The sequence below is a fragment of the Callithrix jacchus genome, chromosome 9 (assembly GCF_049354715.1).
Source record: "Callithrix jacchus isolate 240 chromosome 9, calJac240_pri, whole genome shotgun sequence".
NCBI lineage: Eukaryota > Metazoa > Chordata > Mammalia > Primates > Cebidae > Callithrix > Callithrix jacchus.
In genome coordinates, this window is record NC_133510.1 from 4,132,682 (window position 1) to 4,153,684 (window position 21,003).

Sequence of the window (21,003 nt, forward strand, 5' to 3'; positions counted from 1 at the left end):
TCTATGCAGTAAGACTTGCCTTAGAAGGATATACTCTGAGGGTTTGTCATAATCACTGATCATTGAAGGCAAGGAAAAAGAAACCAGGAAAGTGATTACACAGGATAAAAACCAGAAAAAGGGATACTCAAACAAGACTAATTTATTTTCTATTTATTATTACTATATATATATTTTTTTAGAGACAGTGTATCACTCTATCACCCAGGCTTGGAGTACAGTGGCACAATCACGTACCCTTGACCTTCTGGGCTCAAGAGATCCTCCCACCTCAGTCTCCTATGTAACTAGGGTCACAGGTGTACAACACCATGCCCAGCTAATTATTTTATTTCTCACAGAGACAGTGTCTCTCCAAGTTGCCCAGTTTGGTCTCAAACTCCTGGCCCCAAGCAATCCTCCTGCCTTAGCTTCCCAAAGTGCTGAGGTAACAGGCGTGAGCCACCACTCCTGGCAAAATTCATTTCTATTAAGATATTTTCTTTCCCTTTTCTGGATAAAAGATTTGGTCCATGGCTAATTTATTAAGAGATTTTCAACAAATTTCCCAACTGAGCTAAAGCTAACCTTGAGATGGAGTGAATTCTAAGCCTGTTGATGAGATTTAATTTATTAATTCCAGTTGGTAAGGGAAGGAATTTTCTAAGACAGGAATTTCGAGAGCAGACACCAAATCATTAAATAGTTTTCAACTGGCTGGGCGCAGTGGCTCACGCCTGTAATCCCAGCACTTTGGAAGGCCGAGGCGGGTGGATCACAAGGTCAAGAGATCGAGACCATCCTGGTCAAAATGGTGAAACCCCGTCTCTACTAAAAATACAAAAAATTAGCTGGGCATGGTGGCGCGTGCCTGTAATCCCAGCTATTCAGGAGGCTGAGGCAGGAGAATTGCCTGAACCTAGGAGGCGGAGGTTGCGGTGAGCCGAGATCGCGCCCTTGCACTCCAGCCTGGGTAACAAGAGCGAAACTCCGTATCAAAAAAAAAAAAAAAAAAAAAGTCTACCCAGGTGTAGTAGCGCCAGCACTCACTTGAGTCCAAGAGATTATTCAGGCTACAAGTGAGTTATGATCAAACCACTGTACTCCAGCCTGGGTGACAGAGTGAGACCTTGTCTCATAAATAAATAAACAACAGAAAGCCCACTAATTACAGAAATAAAGCTAATCTTTTATTTTTCTGTTCCTAAAGGTAAGTGCACTAATAACAAATCACTATTTTTTGCTAAAATAATAAAGAAGAAGCCTAAACAGAGCCCAGTATTAAAAAAAGAGAACTACGTATTTGAGTTACTTTTATTGGGGGAAAAAATGTACTTACGGCAGTGGCTCGAGAAAGTTCTCGACAGGTACTCAGCAGTCCGTTCTGTAGATCGTCCCTCTGTAACACCACTGTCTGAATGGCTGCTGGGTCATCTGCATGCATCTCTATCTCTTGGCTGGCTGAGAGCAAAGCTTGCTCAAGCATGTACTGTTGCAATAGAGAGAATCACACTTAATGTTCCGCATCGCTGGACTAATTCTTCTTACTTATCAGCGTCCTGATAAGAATCGCATAAAGTAACGTCAATTGTAGACAATAAACATAACTGTCCTACTTTTTCCTTGTGGAGCTGCTGCAGCTTCTCTTCCAGAGCATGCACCACTTTATCTTGTTCACATAATCGGCTCAGCTTGGCCTAGGTTATAAGAGAAGATGTCTTGTTAGCAGTCTTTTATTTTTTCTGTAATTGGACGTAAGCAGTCGTTTTATGACCAAAATCTAGCTTATAAAGATAATAGAATGCTTTACAAATACACATGCAAGCATTTTGCCTCTACGATCTGCTAAACAGGTTAAGTGACATATTCAGTCCTTAATTAAAATGCTCACTGGAGTCTATTGTTATATATTTAAAGACTCATGCTCTTAGATTCTTAGAATAGAATATAAACAACAGAACACTTCTAACTGAAATATAAATAAAAATATTATTAATTATTAAAATAAATTTCATCAGTTTTAGTGTTTTAAATTCTTAATATTACCCTAATTTATCCCTAATTTCTTAAATATGAAAGTATGAGAAAGTACTCTAATAACATTTTAATAGTACAATAAACCAGTTTTAATATTTCAAAATGAAAACACTGGACAAATTGGAAATAGGAACTTTATGGCATAATGACAGAAAAGGAAGAAATCTGAGACTTTACCTTCTTTGCCATTTATCTATTCAAATAACGACCCTATCTTTGTCAGACAACAAGGCTCAGGTTACACAAATGAAAGGTGTTAAAAAGAAAAAGGCAGGGCTGGGCTTGGTGGCTCACCCCTGTAATCCCAGCACTTTGGGAGGCCAAGATAGGTAGACCACCTGAGGTCAGGAGGTCGAGACCAGCCTGGCTAACATGGCGAAGCCCTGACTCGACTAGAAAAAAAAATACAAAAAGTTAGCTGGGTGTGGTGGTGTGCTCCTACAGACCCACCTATTTGGGTGTCTGAGGCACAATAATCACCTGAACCCAGGAGGCAGAGGTTGCAGTAAGCTGAGATCGTGACACTACACGCAACCTGGGTGACAAAGAGAGACCCGGACTCACAAAACAAAACAAAACAAAAGGGGGTACAACTCAATGGAATAAAATCAGGGGAAGTAATGAGGGAGGAAGGTGTGGCAAATAAAATATGATATACAATAAATGCAATTTAATTTAAAAAGAAGTAGTGATAAAATGTCTAAAGGCTGATTCTTTATCCAAAAAACACAGCAATTCTTCTTTGCCTCCAGTCTTCCATAAATTTCTTTTTAAGGCAGGGTCTAATTCCATTACCAGGCTGGAGTGCAGTGTCCCGATCTCAGCTCACTGCAACCTCTCCCTACTGGGTTCAGGAGATTCTCATGGCAAAGCCTCCAGAGAAGCTGGGATTACAAGCATGCGCCACCATGCCCAGCTAATTTATCTATTTTTAGTAGAGACAGGGTCTTGCTATGTTGCCTAGGCTGGTCTCAAACTCCTGGCCTTAAGTGATCCACCCTCCTCAGCTTCCCAAAGTGCTGAGACTACCGGTGTAAGCCACTGTACCCAGCCATTCTCTAGCTTTTAAAAATCAGAACAGTTTTCACTTTCATGTAAGTGATGCTTAATATGTTCAACTGCTAACAGTTGGGAGCAGTGGGACGTAGAGGGCAGGGAATAATAATTTAGAGCACAAACACACACAATATCAATTTATCTGATGTCATTCCGGAGGACTTGGGAGAAAGAAGTTTTTTGGTCATGCTTATTTCCAGTGTTTTTGGCAGAGAATATGACACAGTACTGACAATACATATCATACTAATACTTACATCAATATCTACTTCTTCAGGTCTGTATTTGTATAATGTGGCTCTGCCTTCATCTTGTGACAGCTATAAGAAAAAAATCATAGAGCAACTTAAAACATCTTATTTAAAAATATATTTAGCCTATAATATTTTAGATTTATATTAAATATATATGACAATATAACAAAAATAGATTTTCATGATTCTTACACTTTTAGAAGTTTAATTCAAACACAGATCAACAAAGTAGAAAAATACTTAACAGAGATATAATATGCAAGATACACGAGAATGATGTATGCAAGAAGCTTGTTAAACACGGTAATATGCTGGTCAAACAAAACCAATACAGTACCTTACATTCTTGGTTTTAAAGACACACATTATTTTAATAAAAAAATTGACAAATACAATCATAGCAACTGTATCAAATCAAATATTTGAATCAAGCATAGTTCGACAGTCAAAACCATCCTTCACAGTACCCACGACACACTGTATGTGTACACTCAAATGTCAACACACCTTATTTAACAAAACCTGTAACATACTGTATACATATACATAATATAAAACACACATACACAATATAGACTTATCTTGTTCTTCTGTCTTAAGAACTAAAAGACAATGAAGGAAAAGGATGGGTTTAATTGAAAAGAGGAAAATCATTCAAAACCTCATACTGAAAGCCTGTTATCAACTACGAAGAGTCAATGTTCAAATTTATGTGTGTTAGTTGACGCCATTTGTGCTATTATTATTATTATTTTGAGATGGAGTTTCGCTCTTGTTACCCAGGCTGGAGTGCAATGGTGCGATCTTGGCTCACCGCAACCTCCGCCTCCTGGGTTCAGGCAATTCTCCTGCCTCAGCTTCCCGAGTAGCTGGGATTACAGGCACGCGCCACCATGCCCAGCTAATTTTTTTTTTGTATTTTTAATAGAGACGAGGTTTCACCATGGTTGACCAGGATGGTCTTGATCTCTTGACCTCGTGATCCACCTGCCTCAGCCTCCCAAAGTGCTGGGATTACAGGCATGAGCCACCATGCCTGGCTGTGTTATTATATTTTAAGAAATTATTCAGTGTACCGAAACTTCTTCCCAGTATCTTTTGGCTAAACAAATCCTTACTTCTGATGGTGCTTAGCAAGATTTCAATAGCCATCCCAGTTAGTTATACCACAGATAAAATCATAGCCTCTGCAGACAATACTTCAGATTATTTTTATTGTCTTTTGATTTTTATATTGACAGTGAGAAAGTAACAAAAATATAGTAGAAAAAATTTAAACGGGGCTCATTGTATGTTTACTAAATGGCACCAATATTTTTCAAGGTACGGTTAGAAATAATGTGTCCCAACTATATTCCAGTTTAAAAAATAAAATTTCATATATGCTTTGGGGATCCTTTGCAGAGAAATTTTTTTAAAAAAGTAAATTTCATATAAGCATAATACATAAGAATGTATAAATGACAATTCTGCATGTTTTCTCTATGAAAGAAACGGCTTGACAGTCACAGTTTTAAAAGGAGGCATAATTTAAACAGGAGATAACTTTGAGTTGAGCTAGAAATGTAGGAATCAGGAGAAGGTAAAAATATAAGCATTCCAAACATACAGTAAATCCTGGATTTACATGTTTCACTTCAAGACATTACTTTCACATACCTCATGCAAATGAAGCTGTGACTCTTCAAGGGTATGCACACTGATTGTTAAACCACAAAACTTTCATAGAAATGAGTATTACATGAAAAATGAATTTAATCACCAAAGTTAGAATACTCTTACACTATTTAAAGTAAGTATCCTCAGGTGTGTCCTGAGAAGTGTCAACTATCACTCTAAATTAAAGCACCTAGATCCAAGAAAATAATTTATATTCCTATATTTAAAAAGTAATAAAAAGTTTTAAATAGGTAGATTCATAATAAAAAAAAGTAAGATAATGTCAAAATTACATTTTTCACATTTATAACAAATTAAAGACTAAAGGCCATAAGCTACTAAGATGCTCAAATATAGTTTGCTTAGTATTTATTTTATCTTTTGAGACAGTCTTGCTGTTGCCCAGCCTGGAGTGCAGTGGTATGATCTTGGCTCACTGTAACCTCTGCCTCCTAGGTGCAAGCAATTCTTCTGCCTCAGCCTCCAGAGTAGGTGGGATCATAAGCGTGGGCCACCTTGCCCAGCTAATTTTTGTATTTTTAATAGAGACGGGATTTTACCATGTTGGCCAGGCTGGTCTCGAACTCCTGACCTCAGGTGATCCACCCGCCTCAGCCTCCCAAAGTGCTGGGATTACAGGCGTGAGCCACTACACCCGGTGGTAGTTTGCTTAATATTTAAAGTTAAATGCAAAACAGCTTTACTAGACCACAGAATCTGAATATAACTAGTGGACAGTGTTACATCTAGATTAAAATATCAACAGTACCCTGTATCTCAGAGTGAACAGAAAAAAAGACTGGTATATTAAGGTGAAAACTTAGTAATTTACAGTAAATCTTTAGGATATTGAGATACTATTGTTATTTAGGGAATCTTATTGCAGCTTTATTTTTATATCAGTTAGTATATCATAATAAAGAAAAATACCCACTGTGGTTACTGTGGAGTGATATATCCTTTGTAGCCACATAAACGTTACACACATCAGTCAGATTTTTGTGGTATTTCTACTTCTAGTACCACCAAAAATTTTCTTTAAATCATTTATCAAATTATTCAATAAACATATTCATTAAACATCAACTAATCAAATTCTTAAGCCCTTTGCCAAACATTGCTTTTCCAACAGAGGCATGAGAAAACAAAATTATTCCTTAAAAAAACAACAAACATGTTCATAGGATTGAAAAGGTTGCTATTTTGTCCTCAAGATGAAAATCCTGACCCCTCATCCCAACATTCTCCCAACCCCCTGCCCTACCAAAAACAATGAAAGAAAGAAAAAAGGAAACAAGAAAAAGAAAAAAGAAATCCTACTAATAAGAAAAATGTAAATTTCATGAGCATTCTGGTTAACTCAAGTTTTGCATATTTAAGTTCATGGTAACACTGTCTATCAATTTTTTCAAATAAACTTTAGCAAAAAAGTAAAAATAAAAAGGGGAGGTTTGGTTTGAAGACTTCATTTGAAGTATCATAGCAACAGTAGAAAAGCAAATGAAACAACGGGCTATGTAGTAATTACATAAACTTGAGCACTGCTCCAACTTCAGGCTGAGGAGTGTGTAACAGAGATTTTACCAACTACACAAGGACATGTGCTATGTTTTATTTAGGATGCCAGAAGCTTTTCAGAATAAAGTCTGATAGTTTCTTTAACAACAACAACAAAAAACCGTCTTGGCATTAAGTTAAAGTCATTTATGTTAATTAAAATTCAACTTCAATATCCCTTAGGTATGTCAACTATATATATTTTAAAGCATATGAACATGAAATATAAACTCCAAGAAGGATTTTTAGAAAAATATTTTAAAATTTGGTAATATCAGATATTGAAAATGCTCATAGGACTGTACGCATTTGTTGATATTGCATCTTTTAGGACAAATTGCTTATCAAGTGATTAATTTCCCTGGTATTACTCACGCTGTAAAACCTATGGTGCTAAAATGTAACTGCGAAAGGTGGGCTAGAATGCTTTTATTTATTTATTTTAAAAAAGAGTGTCTCATTCTGTCACCCAGGCTGGAGCACAGTGGTATAATTTTAACTACAGTTCACTGCAGCTTTGGACTCCCGTCTCAAGTCTTCTGAGTAGCTAGGACTACAGGTGTGTGCCACCATGCCTGGTTAACTTTTTTATATTTTGTAGAGCCAGGGTGGGTCTTGCTTTGCTGCCCAGCCTAGTCTCAAACTCCTGGACTGACGCTTCACAAACTGCTGGGACTATAGGCATAAGCCTCCTTGCCTGGCCTGGATTCAGTCTCTTTTTTTCTGAGACAGAGTTTCACTCTTGTTACCCAGGCTGGAGTGCAATGGCGCGATCTCGGCTCACCGCAACCTCCGCCTCCTGGGTTCAGGCAATTCTCCTGCCTCAGCCTCCTGAGTAGCTGGGACTACAGGCACACGCCACCGTGCCCAGTTAATTTTTTGTAATTTTTAGTAGAGACGGGGTTTCACCATGGTGACCAGGATGGTCTCAATCTCTTGACCTCGTGATCCACCTACCTCGGCCTCCCAAAGTGCTGGGATTACAGGCTTGAGCCACCGCACCCGGCCAATTCAGTCTTTTTTATTTGAACAATTTTAAGAAAATTATTTCCTAGGTAATTTCTCGGATGTTCTCCGAGGAAGAAAATGCAAACATTTCCATAAAGGTCCTCCTGAGTGAAAAACTCAGTGGCTATGAATCAGAAAAAAATACATTATAAAACATTTTGCCATTGTATTTCTAGTTAAATATCAAGAATTTATTAATACAACATTGTAATGCAACCTCAGAAAAGCAAACTGTAGCAGTACATTTATACTTTTTCATGAAGATTCTCCCTGGATAATAATTACATGATAAGGGAAACCTGGAGAAAAAATAAAATCTAATTTCAATTTGTGCAAATTTATAAACAGAGCTTAAAAAATGTGTCAGGCTGTCACTTGAATCTATTAAGGATGCCCTACAATAATTAAGTCCTTTACTAGCGGCTGAATAAAAATAAGACAGTCTGAAGACTCCCTACCCTTAATAGCACTCAGAGTCAACGCTGATTTCCTGATAACTGGTGGCTGAGCCATGCTCAGTCATGGCTGCTGACATTAGACATTCAGATCTTTCTGTTCTGTACAATTTTAGTTTTCCTTCAAGTATTAATATGAAGGAACATTTATACAAATCTATTGCTCTTTCAGCATGCAAGGTCAGTGATGCTAGACATTCAGATCTTTCTGTTCTGTACAATTTTAGTTTTCCTTCAAGTATTAATATGAAGGAACATTTAGACAAATCTATTGCTCTTTCAGCATGCAAGGTCAGTGACACCATACTGAGCCAGTCTCAGACACCTTCACTTTTTTTTTGCTCCCCCCTTTAGTCCTTTCCATTTCAGATCTCCACATTTTGGGAAAACCTCAATGAGAACTTTGAATGCAACTGAATAATTGAAACTATCAGACTTCTCTATCATGAACCATGAATGTTGAGCACCACAAAAAAGAAAAACTAACCAAACCAAAGAGGAAATCCAGGTTACCATTCTTACCTACAATATGCAAAATGTGACACTGTAACAAAATCCCTTTGATTGCATGTCAATTGAGCATTTTATAAATGACGCATTTGACTGGCAGCATCAGGCACTGCAGAAGGTATCAGTTTTGGAATAAGTATGAAGACTCTCAGTGTGGTACTCTGGAATTCAGTACCAAGGCCTATAATCTGGTGACTTTAAGAACTGAAAGATTCCATTTTCTTTTGATAAGTAAAGCTGTTTAACTTTAAATATTTAATAGTTTGTTAATCTCTTTATTACAATTTGAGACTATTTTCAGTCAGCTAATAATGTGCTTTAAACATTTTGAGAACTGTCCTGAAATGTCAGTCACCCTCTCATCACCTGTATCTGTTCTTCAGTTACACAGCCCTGTGATGCAGGTCCCATGGCAACTAAACCCAACAGGGGCCTTAAAAGCCGGTGTGAGCTCCAAGCCCTTTTTACTAGGTGCCTTATATATTTTAATCAAAATACATATTCATTTTTCATGTTAGTTAATTTTCTTCTTTTGCATGATTTATAAAAGACTGTAACAGGTCATAGGCCAGAGTAATTTGAGGGTGCTGAAGTGGAAGAAGCTGATGTTGAGAAACACATAGCTAGAAACATTTAGACCATGAATACACAAAAGTCTGATAGGAACATATATGACTTCTTTTGCAGATCTGCAGATTACTAAGGTCCCTAAGTAGCCAACTCCAAGACACACATTTTCGGTTCGGAAAAAGAATAGGGTAAGATACGATAGTCCTGCGGACTGCTTGAGAATGGCAAGAATACTGGGGGGAAATACCCACCAGTACGTTAAAAAGTGGCTCCCTCTAAGTTTTACCATACCATAGTACAGAAACTAGATTTAAACTCTAGGTTGGAGGAAACTGGAGGGCTACCCCGGAAGTAAATATTTTTACAAAGCCTTTTCCCTAAAAATTAGGTATAATGCTTTTAGAGTTAATGAAACCATATGGAAATCTAGTAATTTTGCAAATGTACTGCAGACCTCCAAGTACATAACAATCAAATACTCTGCACAAAAACTTTAGGAAAATGGCACATTTAATATTCAACGGCAAAATGTTCAGCGAAGCCATGCTAAGAATACTGCAGCATCTTGAAAAGCATGGATGAATTGTGGTTTTCCAAATAAACATAAACGAAAAATAAAACAAGAAAAGCACTGATGTCATGGGTAAATCTGAGGATAAATCAAAACTGTCACTGAGGGATTTTGCAGATGGTAAAGCAGTATCATTCACTGTCCAAGACCTTACTTGCTGGTACAGTTGGGGTCTTAGCGCCGAGTTCTCAATCATTGTGTGAACCATGGTGATAATAGGTTCATTTTCTTTCATCTATTTCAAATCAGGAGGAGCATACAGCAAACATCAGTTTACAGCATAGCTAGATTTGAAAGACGACACTGTAAATATAGCCTCTACTTTAATATCTTCCTAACAGTGCAGGTGTTCACATTTTATCCCATGGTTGTACAGATTTAATTCATATAAACCATTTTAAACAAGCGTTAAATGCTGTGAGATACTTCCAAGATTATAAAAAAAATTACTAATTGCAACATTGTTACAACTAGTTTTACTTTATACATATAATCACAATATAGTCAATGAACGAATATTCCTACATATAGTAAAATAGATGATAAATCGTAATTCAAAGGATAAACTAAACATTCAGGAGAAAAATGTTATCATTTAATTGATTATGTATACAGTAATAAACCTGAAAATGATATTCAGTTCTGTGTAAGGTTATAAAAAATTAGATCTCTACAAATATTATAATATATTGAACACATCACCTAATCACATATTTTATTAAAGGTAATCTTGACATCTATAGACACTCTACTATGGATTTTCTCACAGTATAACGCCACATGCAGAATTACTCAAGGATATTACACTAAGACTTATTCAGCAAAGACTTGGTATGTCTCAGCTCCTAAAAAGGTAGTCTGAAACCAAGCTTAACATTTCCAGCTATGTTGTACTTCATTACTGCCTCCAGAAAAATACTTTTTTTATCAGGCTCTGTACTTGAGTTAAAGCACTCAAAAGACAATCACGACGAATACAGTTTTACCATTTGTAGGCTGACAGGTCTGCTTATAACGGCAATTTGTAACACAGCGTTTACTTTACGTGATTTTCATTTATTAGAAAATAAGCATTTCTACTGTGGCTGGCAAATGCTACTTTACTGATTTCAGCTAAGTCTACAACACAAGTTAATTAATCTTAAAATTCAAAAATGTATTAATATAATGTAAGAAAAAACTAAATCTTAAAACTCTTTTCCTAGACGATTATATTTTTAGTCTAGTTGCCAATGTTTCACTCAGTAAAATTTGTTTGTTTGTCAAGTCAAAAACCTGTGACTGGTTTAATCTACTTTTTAGTCAATTCAGGGATAACTATGGATTTTCTCACAGTATAATACCACATGCAGATTTACTCAAGGAACACACACATGTCTTTTAACAGTATTCCGATGAAAAGTTTCACTCAGGCTAGAACATTTATTTTTAAATCTCTGTGCCTACAACTGTTTTTTGGCAGTGAGGGTATTAAAAACAGAAAAACAACTTCACTGAAGAACGGACAGATTTTAGTGGTACAGCAATGACTTTTGACAAATCCGTAACAACCAAAACATACAGAATGTTTCCATTTACCCAGGTAGTTCCCTCATGTTCCTTTACCACCAACCTGATTTCTGTAACTATAAATTAATTTTGTCAAACTAATTAAATGTCAACGTATTTGGAACACATCAGTTAAACTCAAAAAATTATTACTGTTATTATCTGTTGCTTGGGTTGGAATGCAGTGGCCCTATCGCGGCTCAATGCAGCCTCAACCTCCTGGCTTAGGCAAGCCTGCCACCTTAGCCTCTTGCATAAGGTAAGACTACAGACACATGCCACCGTGTCCAGTTAATTTTTTGTAGAGACAGGGGTCTCACTGTGTTGCCCAGACTGGTCTTGAACTCCTGGGCTCAAGCAATCCTCCTGGCTCAACCTTTTACAGCTGTTTCTGGGGAGCCAGGAACTTCGCTCATAAGAGATGGTGAAATCAATAAATGTGACTCTTCTGTTTCAGTGACTGGCTATTGCCCCATCTCTCTGCCTTTGCTTGGGCCTGCCTATTCCCGGAGACACAACAATATTGAAATTAGGCCAATTAATAACCCTACAATGGCTCCTAACAGTTCAAGTGAAAGGAAGAGTTGCATGCCTAGCACTTTAAAACAAAAGCTAGAGAGGATTAAGGTTAGTGAGAAAGACATGTTGAAAAGCAGAGACAGGTTAAAAGCTAGGCCTCTTGTGACAAACATTTACCCAAGCTGAGAAGGTAAAGAAATTAAGTTGTTGAAAGAAATTAAAAGTGCTACTCTGGTCAATATATGAATGATAAGGAAGCAAAACAGCCTTGTTGCTAATAGGGAGAAAGTTTTAGTGATCTGGAGAGATCAACCCAACTAGAACATTCCCTTAAGCCAAAGTCTAATCCAGAGAGCAAGACCCTAACTTGAGTCTTCAGTCCTATAAAGGTTGAGAGGTGAAGAAGCTGCAGAAGCAAAGTTGGAAGCTGGCAGAATTTGATTCAGGGGGTTTAAGGCAAGAAGCCATCTCTGTAACGTAGAAGTGCAAGGTGAAGCAGCAGGGGCTGGTTAAGAGGCTGTAGCAAATGACTGAGAAGATCTGGCTAAGATAATTACAGAAGGTGGCTGCAGTGACCAATTTTCAATGCAGATAAAACAGGCTTGTATGGGAATAAGATGCTCCCTAGGACTCTAACAGCTATAGAGGGGAAGACAGTGCCTGGCTCCAAAGCTTCAAATAGGGTGACACTGTTTGGGGCTAATGTAGCTGGTAATTTAGGCTGAAGCCAATGCTCATTTACTATTCTGAAAATCCTGAGGCCCTTAAAAATCATGTTAAATCTACTCTGCTTATACTCCGAAAAACGGAACGACAAAGCCTAGACAGCACACCTGTTTAGAGCATGCTTTACTGAATATTTTAAACCCACTGTTGAGAACTACTGCTCAGAAAAAAAAGATTCTTTCAAAAGATTACTGGCCATTGGCAATGAACCTAGTTATCCAAGAGTGCTGACGGAAACACACAGGGAGATTAATGTGGTTCTCATGACCATTAACACAAATCCATTCTGCAGCCCATGGATCAAGGAGTCATTTCAACTTTCAATTCTTACTATTTAGGCAGTGCATTTCATAAGGCTATAGCTGCTGTAGATAGTGATTCTTCTGATGGACATGGGTGAATTAAAGAAGAATCTTCTGGAAACAATTCACCATTCTACTAGATATTTGTGATTCAAGGGAGAAGGTCAAAACAGCAACATTAACAGAAGTTTGAAAACATTGGTTCCAACTCTCATGCATGAGTCTGAGGGGTATGAAGCCTGAAGATGTGAGTGAATTGCTTCAGTCTCGCACTAAAACTTGAGGGCATGAGGAACTGCTTCTTACGGATGAGGAAAGAAAGTGGTTTCTTGAGATAAAATCTACTCCTGGTGAAGAGGCTGTGAACACTGTTGAAATGACAACAAAGCATTCGGAATATATAAACTTGGTTGATAAAACAGCAGAAGGATAAGAAGATTCAGTTCAATTGTACTTTTTAAAAAAAATTTTTGAGACAAAGTTTTGCTCTGTAGCCCAGACTGCAGTGCAGTGGAGCAATCAGAGCTCACTGCAGCCTTGACCTCCTGGGCTCAAGCGATCCTGCCACCTCAGCCTCCCAAATAGCTGGGGCTGTAAGTGTGTGTGTTACTCGTGGCTAATTAAAAAAGTTTTTTTTTTTTTTTGCAGAGAAGGGGTCTTGCTATGTTGCTGAGGCTGGTTTCAAACTCCTGGCCTCAAGCAATCCTTCCACCTTGTCCTTTCAAAGTGATAGGCATGAGCCACCATGTCCGACTGCACTCCAATTCTGAAAGAAGTTCTACCATTGGCAAAATGTTCTCAAACAGCATTGCATGCTACAGAGAAATCGTTTCATGAAAAGAGGATCCAATTGATGTAGGAAACTTCATCGTTGTCTTATTTTAAGAAACTGCCACAGCTATCCCAAACTTTAGCAACCACCACCCTGATCAGTCAGCAGACATGGAGGTAAAACCTTCCACCAGCAAAAAGATTAGGACTTGCTAAGGCTCAGATGATCATTAATATTTTTTTTTTTTTTTTAAGCAATATAGGTTTTTCTTTTCTTTTTTTGAGACAGAGTTTCACTCTCCTTACCCAGGCTGGAGTGCAATGGTGCGATCTCGGGTCACCGCAACCTCCGCCAACTGGGTTCAGGCAATTCTCCCGCCTTGGCCTCCCAAAGTGCTGGGACTACAGGTGTGAGCCACCGTGCCCGGCAGGTTTTTGTTTTCTTAGACATAATGCTACTGCACACTTAACAGACTACAGGATAGAGTAAGCGTTAACTTTTACAGGCACAGGGAAACAAAGAAAAAAAAACCAATGGTGCCATCTTGGCTCACCGCAACCTCTACTTCCAGGGTTTAAGCGATTCTCCTGCCTCAGCCTTCTGAGTAGCTGGGATTACAGGTGACTGCCACTACATCCAGCTAATTTTTGTATTTTTAATAGAGACGGGGTTTCACCATGCAGGTCAGGCTGGTCTCAAACTCCTGACTTCAGATGATTCACCCGCCTCAGCTTCCCAAGGTGCACCCAGTCTTTAAGTTCTTAAAGAAAAAAAAAGAGTACTGCTAATTCTCTTCTTGTTTGAATATGAGAATCCTAGATATCCTTTTAAGAGTGGTATTAACAGTCTACATATGTTACTTAATTGTTAAATTATAAAGTTATTATAAAAGGCAGATTATTTCATCATAATAGAAATGAGGATGTATGATTCAGATATTAAACGATTTTCTTTTAAGGGTTTTATTATCAAAGTCTTATGAAATAATTTCAAAAACTGTACATTATCATGGCACAGACTATAGCCTGCTTTGGTTTTTACTGCACGAAAGTAAAGGTTGAAACTTCTGTAACTAAGAAACAGTTGCTGGCGGGGTGCGGTGGCTCACGCCTGTAATCCCAGCACTTTGGAAGGCCGAGGCGGGTGGATCACGAGGTCAAGAGATCCAGACCATCCTGGTCAACATGGTGAAACCCCGTCTCTACTAAACATACAAAAATTTAGCTGGGCATGGTGGCGCGTGCCTGTAGTCCCAGCTACTCAGGAGGCTGAGGCGGGAGAATTGCCTGAACCCAGGAGACGGAGGTTGCAGTGAGCCGAGATCGCACCATTGCACTCCAGCCTGGGTAACAAGAGCGAAACTCAGTCTCAAAAAAAAAAAAAAAAAAAAAAGAAACAGTTGCTGAACTACTTTGCATACATAACGTGAAATCACTGTGTGCAGTAAGAATACTACTGCAGCTTATTGGTTTTATACAACTTGAGGTCAAGCAAAAGGTACAGTATCAAGATTTGTCTTATTATATATATATATATATTATTATATATATATATATTATTATATATATATATATATATATATATATATATATATATATATATATATGTTTTTAGACAGAGTTTTGCTCTTGTTACCCAGGCTGGAGTGCAATGGCATGATCTCGGCTCACTGCAACCTCTGCCTCCTGGGTTCAGGGAATTCTCCTGCCTCAGCCTCCTGTGTAGCTGGGATTAAGGGCACGTGCCACCACACCCAGCTAATTTTGTCTTATTATTTTTTAAAAACAGTCTCACTCTGTCGCTCAGGCTGGAGTGCAGTGGCGTGACCGAGGTTCACTGCAACCTCCACCTCCTGGGTTCAAGTGATTCTCCTGTTTCAGACTCCCAAGTAGCTGGAATTACGGGCACCCACCATCATGCCCAGCTAATTTTTGTATTTTTAGTAGAGACACGCTTTCACCATGTTGGCCAGCCTGCCTCAACCTCCTAAAGTGCCACAATTACAGGCATGAGCCACCGTACCTGGCCAGATTATCTATTTCAAATGCTCATTTCCAGATGGAACTATAAGAAGGTCGTCATGTCAAAAACAAGACCATAAGTAGATCCATCGTGTTGCAGGATTTTAATATTTAGGATCTTCTTGCCACAATAACATGCAATCAGTGCATTTCCTACATAGCTCTATTACGGCAATGAACGTAAGTGAACTTAGTAAAGGAGATCAGATGACATAATCCATTCCTGCTGTAGATGCACGCAGCTTTTCATTTCTGCTATGAAGCAGCAGCAACAGCAAAACTGCCTGGTTACTCAGTCAGATTTCACCACGACAAGAATTGCTTACGTCGTACCATTTTCTAAATGCTTTTCGATGTAAATAATATCAATAATGGGAGCTTTGTAACCATTTATAACTCAGAGCTATGTACATCAAGGTTTGAGATGAACAAATACAGCATTCAGAAATCACACAAAGGGATGACACTGATGCATGTATACAGCTGAATTCCCACAGAGGCAATATTCATTCATATCCACGTCTTCTTCAGGAGGATGATCATCCCCATTCACTTTGGATTCTCTTGGTGAATCACCAGTTCCTTTCTCCACAGAACATTCCTGTGTTCTAGGGGAACCTGCTTCCATTGCTTTCTTCTCTTTTTCTTCTTTCTCCCTGTTCCTTTTCACCATAATCCCGTGTAACTTTTAAGTCCGTATCATGCTCTGATTTTCTTTTCCGGTCCTTTTATCTTTACTCTTCTTCCTGCTTGCTGATCGTTCTCTTTCATCCCCACTTCTTTATCTTTCTTCTCCTTTTTTGTCTCCCAGGGGACGGTGAGCAAGACAGTTTTGCTTTAGGAGACCGAGGCTTTTTAGATCTTGCTCCGCTCCTGCCTCTTCGTCGTCGTCTCTCTCTGCTTGCAATTCTGGAACGTCTGGCTGTGCTCTACCTTTTTGGTGGTTTCAGAACCTCTCCTTTCTGCCTTCTTTTTGTCTCTTGTTTTTTATGTGCTCCTCGACCTTCTACCTCTTTCTGGAAGATGATCTTCTCTGTCTTGGGCTTTTGGATCATCTATGATTCCTAGATTTAGAATGTGATCGCCCTCTTTTTTTTTTTTTTGAGGCAGAGTTTCGCTCCTGCTACCCAGGCTGGAGTGCAATGGCGCGATCTCCGCTCACTGCAACCTCCGCCCCCTGGGTTCAGGCAATTCTCCTGCCTCAGCCTCCTGAGTAGCTGGGATTACAGGCACGCGCCACCATGCCCAGCTAATTTTTTGTATTTTTAGTAGAGACGGGGTTTCACCGTGTTGACCAGGATGGTCTCGATCGCCTGACCTCGTGATCCACCTGCCTCGGCCTCCCAAAGTGCTGGGATTACAGGCTTGAGCCACCGCGCTCGGCCCACCCTCTTGATCTGCTTCCTGACCATCTAGAAAACGAAGTCCTCCTCCTCCTAGAACGTGATCTTGATCTTGAATGCCTTCTTTTTTCCTCTTCCTTACATGGTTCTATAGCAGCAGAATTAGGGGCTGTGCTTCCTGTACTCTTCATAGCTTCCTCTTTTTTTTATTTTTTGCTCTTGTTGACCAGGTTGGAGTGCAATGGCATGATCTAGGCTTACTGCAATGTCCACCTCCTGGGTTCAAGCGATTCTCCTACCTCAGCTTCCCACATATTTGGGATTACAGGCATGCACCACCATGCCCAGCTAATTTGGAATTTTAAGTAGAGACGGGGCTTCACCATGTTGTTCAGGCTGGTCTCCCCGAACTCCTGACCTCAAGTGATCCACCCACCTCCGCCTCCCAAAGTGCTGGGATTGCAGGTGTGAGCCACCGAGTCTGGCCGCTTCCTTTATTTTACTAGCGGTATCCAATTTCATACTTGGTTAAACAAGACCAGCAGGCACACGATTCAACTTGGGATCAACAGTACTCATGAGCTTCAGCAACTGATTTGTGGCAAGAGACTGAGAGTTCAGGTTTGCTCCAGGAAGCCCAAGGGCAGCAAGGGCAGGATCAAGAGTAGGAGCCCCCAAAGCAGCCAGTGGGACAGCACCAGTCTGAGTAAGTGCGTTCAGAGTAGGCAGACGCTCACCATGCACGACACCTGCCATTGCGGTAGCGGGTGCCAACAGAGACAAAGCCTTAACCTTATCAAGAGTCGCTCCTTCAGCATGTGGTACGCCATCAAAGCTCTGTCAGGAACACAGTGTTTGTCAGACGTTGTGCATCATGGAACTTAACGAGATGAGACGGGCAGAGCTGAGTTATCCAGTGGGAACAGGCGCGGTGCGTAGATCTTGCCTAGAAAACCGAGAGTCCGCATCTGTTCAGAGCTGGCACTTGGGGAGGCATTGGTCACCCATTACCTCGGTGTCGCCGCCACCACCCCGCCACCGGGCCCGCGGTGCTGGGGACGAGGGTGGTGCTGCTCAGGGTACTGCTCGCGTTCTCGCCCCTTTGACACATCAAACACACAACAAACAGTGGGGAGGGGAAGAGAAACCGGTTCGCCGGGAGGGTGTCCGAGGCCACCCCTTCTGCCGCTGCTGCCACCGCCTGAGTTTCTCTGCCGGACGCACGCCCCGGGGATGGGGAAAAAGAGCTCGCGAGTTGGAGACCGCGAGAAAACGGCCACCCCACCTCGTCTCCAAGCCCACAGTTTTCATAATCAGCTCTCGCTGTAAATAAGACAAGCCACGTGGCAACATCTTGGACATGCACTTAGGTAATGCCAGTGTATTTCTAACAAAAACACCTATTTTTACTTGAAAATTTTAAGCCCAAATGACTAGAAAAACTATCTAGAAAATCTGATACTTAATCCTGGCCTCTTTATCAGTTTTGAGGTCTGCTGGGCAAATATAATAACTATTTCTTTAGACGGAGTCTTGCACTGTTGCCTGGCTGGAGAGCAACGGCGCTATCCTGCGCGGGTCACTGTAACCTCCGCCTCCTGGGCTGAGGCAATCCTGACTCAGGCTCCCCGAGTGACTAGGACCACAGGCCTGCGCCACCCACGCCTGTCTACTCTTTCGTAATTTTAGTAGAGACGAGGTTTCACCACGTTGGCCAGGCTGGTCTCGAACGCCTGGTTTCAGGTGATCCGCCCACCTTGTCTTCCCAAAGTGCTGGGATTCCAGGTGTGAGCCACCGCGCCCAGCCAGTTACTCTTTTTCTTAAGAGAAAAGGTCGTGCGCGCTGGTTCATGCCTGCAGTTCCAGCACTTCAGGAGGGCGAGGCAGGTGGATCACTTGAGGCCAGGAGCCGGAGACTGGGAGGGCAACATGGCGAAACCCTGTCTCTACAAAAAAGTAGCCGGGCATGGTGGTGCAGGCCTGTGATTCCCGTTACTCGGGAGGCTGAGGCCTAATGAAGTTCAGGCTGCAGTGAGCCACGATTGCCACTGCACTCCAGCCTGGGTGACAAAGCCAGACCCTCTAGGCTGAGGCCTAATGAAGTTCAGGCTGCAGTGAGCCACGATTGCCACTGCACTCCAGCCTGGGTGACAAAGCCAGACCCTGTCTCCGGCAACAGCCGCAACAGAACAAAGCTGCAAAAAGGATCGGGCAGATCACGAGGTCAGGAGATCGAGACCAGCCTGACCAACATGGTGAAACCCCCTCTCTACTAAAAATACAAAAAAAAATTAGCCAGGCATGGTGGCGTGCACCTGTAATCCCAGCTACTTGGGAGGCTGAGGCAAGAGAATCGCTTGAGCTGGGAGGTTGCCGTGAACCGAGATTGTGCCACTGCACTCCAGCCTGGGCGACAGAGGGAGACTGTCTCAAAAAAAAAAAAAAAAAAAAATCTAGACCAGTCAAGTAAGTAGGATTTTTCCTGTGATCTGCATCTCATTTACAGAAGGGGAAACCTTTGCTCAAGCTGTCTTGTAACTCGGTTTACGTGAGTCTGAATCCTGTGCTAATAGCTCCTTTTTCTTGAACAGTCTGGGTGGATACAGGGCAAAGCTTCTGTCCTTCGCTGTTAACTAGGAAGACCCAGCTCTTGCTGTCATTTTCCATTTAAGTGGAAAAGGGACTTTTCCTGAGTTCTTGACTTCTTCAGAAAAGACTCAAGTTGGGAATCTGTCTTAACAAAAGCAAAAAACCCCAGAGGGTAATCACCTAAGACTCCACTTCTCAAGAATGTCCTCCTGTGTCTACATCAATAAACTCTTAAAATGTGCAGCAAAACTAAAATGCTAAAGAATTAGACATGCCCAGGATGAGGCTTTAGGGAATGGGGGGTGGTCTTTATAAACAGGACATTTAGATAATAACAATGTAAATCTGCCTTCCACTCTCTCTCTAGGCACATCTGAAAGTCCAGGAACCTGAGATTGAAGGGTGTGACCACCTATTGAAACCACTCTGTTTAACAAGAAGCAGGGAAATTTGAAGTGACTTCAGTAATAGAAGAATGTGAATAAGTCTCTTTATAACTGAAGGGTTATTGAGATTACTTCAGAAGTTTTAAAGCAATTTGAATACATTATCTATGCTGTATGTTTTTCCTTTAAGTAAAACTTGAAAAAAAACTACTATTGTTATAAAGATATAGCTAGACTATAATATTTGCCCCTTTTTTCAAAGAAGATAGATTATGTACCTGTGGTATATTTGAAAGCAAACTCTGAAGGCCTGGGCTAGTGCCATTCCAAATAATTTACTTACATTGGCTATGGATAAATTTTACAGATCTGATATATATATATATATTAACTTTAGTAGCTTAATATAATTTCCTTGTTTAATGGCCTTTTCCTAATCATTGTTCCTTTAATTTCAAGCAAGGCTACTACTATGTTTATTCCTGGCATCCACAGGAAACAGAAAATATTAAAAGAACTCAAGATCAATTACAAAAATCTTTTACTGTGAACATAGGTTTGAGATCATCTTTTGCCAATATTTTAAGGATACACTAAAATCTACCATTTTTAAGGGACACACATTCCCAAAGTGAAAATCTTACATCTCTGTTAGTCAAAAAGGTACTTGTGTTTGGCATGGATAACTCTACTCTAGAATATATTTGAATTTTAAATCAAAATTAAAATAACTTCTAGATACAAGGATCTAGATTTTATTAATGGTCAACTGTGTTCTTAGAAGTTACAAATAGCACTGAGTAGCTGAATTCCCACCATTAATTCAAAGATCTATCAGCTTATGTTTCAACAACAAAATGACACTTTTCCATCCATTTTAGAAATGTTTTTCGCATTTATATTCAACTTATTTCCTTCCAGGTCTTGAAAATAATTCAAGAATTCTACATTGGGCCAGGCGCGGTGGCTCACGCCTGTAATCCCAGCACTTTGGGAGGCCGAGGAGGGTGGATCACGAAGTCAAGAGATAGAGACCGTCCTGGTCAACATGGTGAAACCCCGTCTCTACTAAAAATATAAAAACTTAGCTGGGCACAGTGGCGCGTGCCTGTAATCCCAGCTACTCAGGAGGCTGAGGCAG

At 40.1% G+C, this 21,003-nt stretch overlaps 1 protein-coding gene and 2 pseudogenes across 50 annotated transcripts in view; all 3 read right to left on the reverse strand.

The window, feature by feature from the left end:
* The window catches only part of PLEKHA5 (pleckstrin homology domain containing A5), a 238,586-nt gene that overhangs the window by 40,824 nt on the left and 176,759 nt on the right, over positions 1–21,003 (reverse strand). For 25 of the 50 annotated variants that reach the window (XM_054237929.2, XM_035255204.3, XM_035255199.3 and 22 more), the window contains 5 exons: positions 9,811–9,891; positions 3,893–3,928; positions 3,330–3,392; positions 1,596–1,676; positions 1,319–1,468 (listed from right to left, as the gene is read on the reverse strand). In XM_054237929.2, the coding sequence (XP_054093904.2) occupies positions 1,319–1,468; positions 1,596–1,676; positions 3,330–3,392; positions 3,893–3,928; positions 9,811–9,891 (411 nt within the window). The remainder of the gene's footprint in view (positions 1–1,318; positions 1,469–1,595; positions 1,677–3,329; positions 3,393–3,892; positions 3,929–9,810; positions 9,892–21,003) is intronic. The other 25 variants (XR_013522445.1, XM_078338254.1, XM_035255206.3 and 22 more) reach the window with 2 other exon arrangements.
* On the reverse strand, positions 15,866–17,078 carry LOC144576512 (uncharacterized; annotated as a pseudogene).
* Positions 17,092–18,240, reverse strand: LOC118144415 (serine/arginine-rich splicing factor 11 pseudogene; annotated as a pseudogene).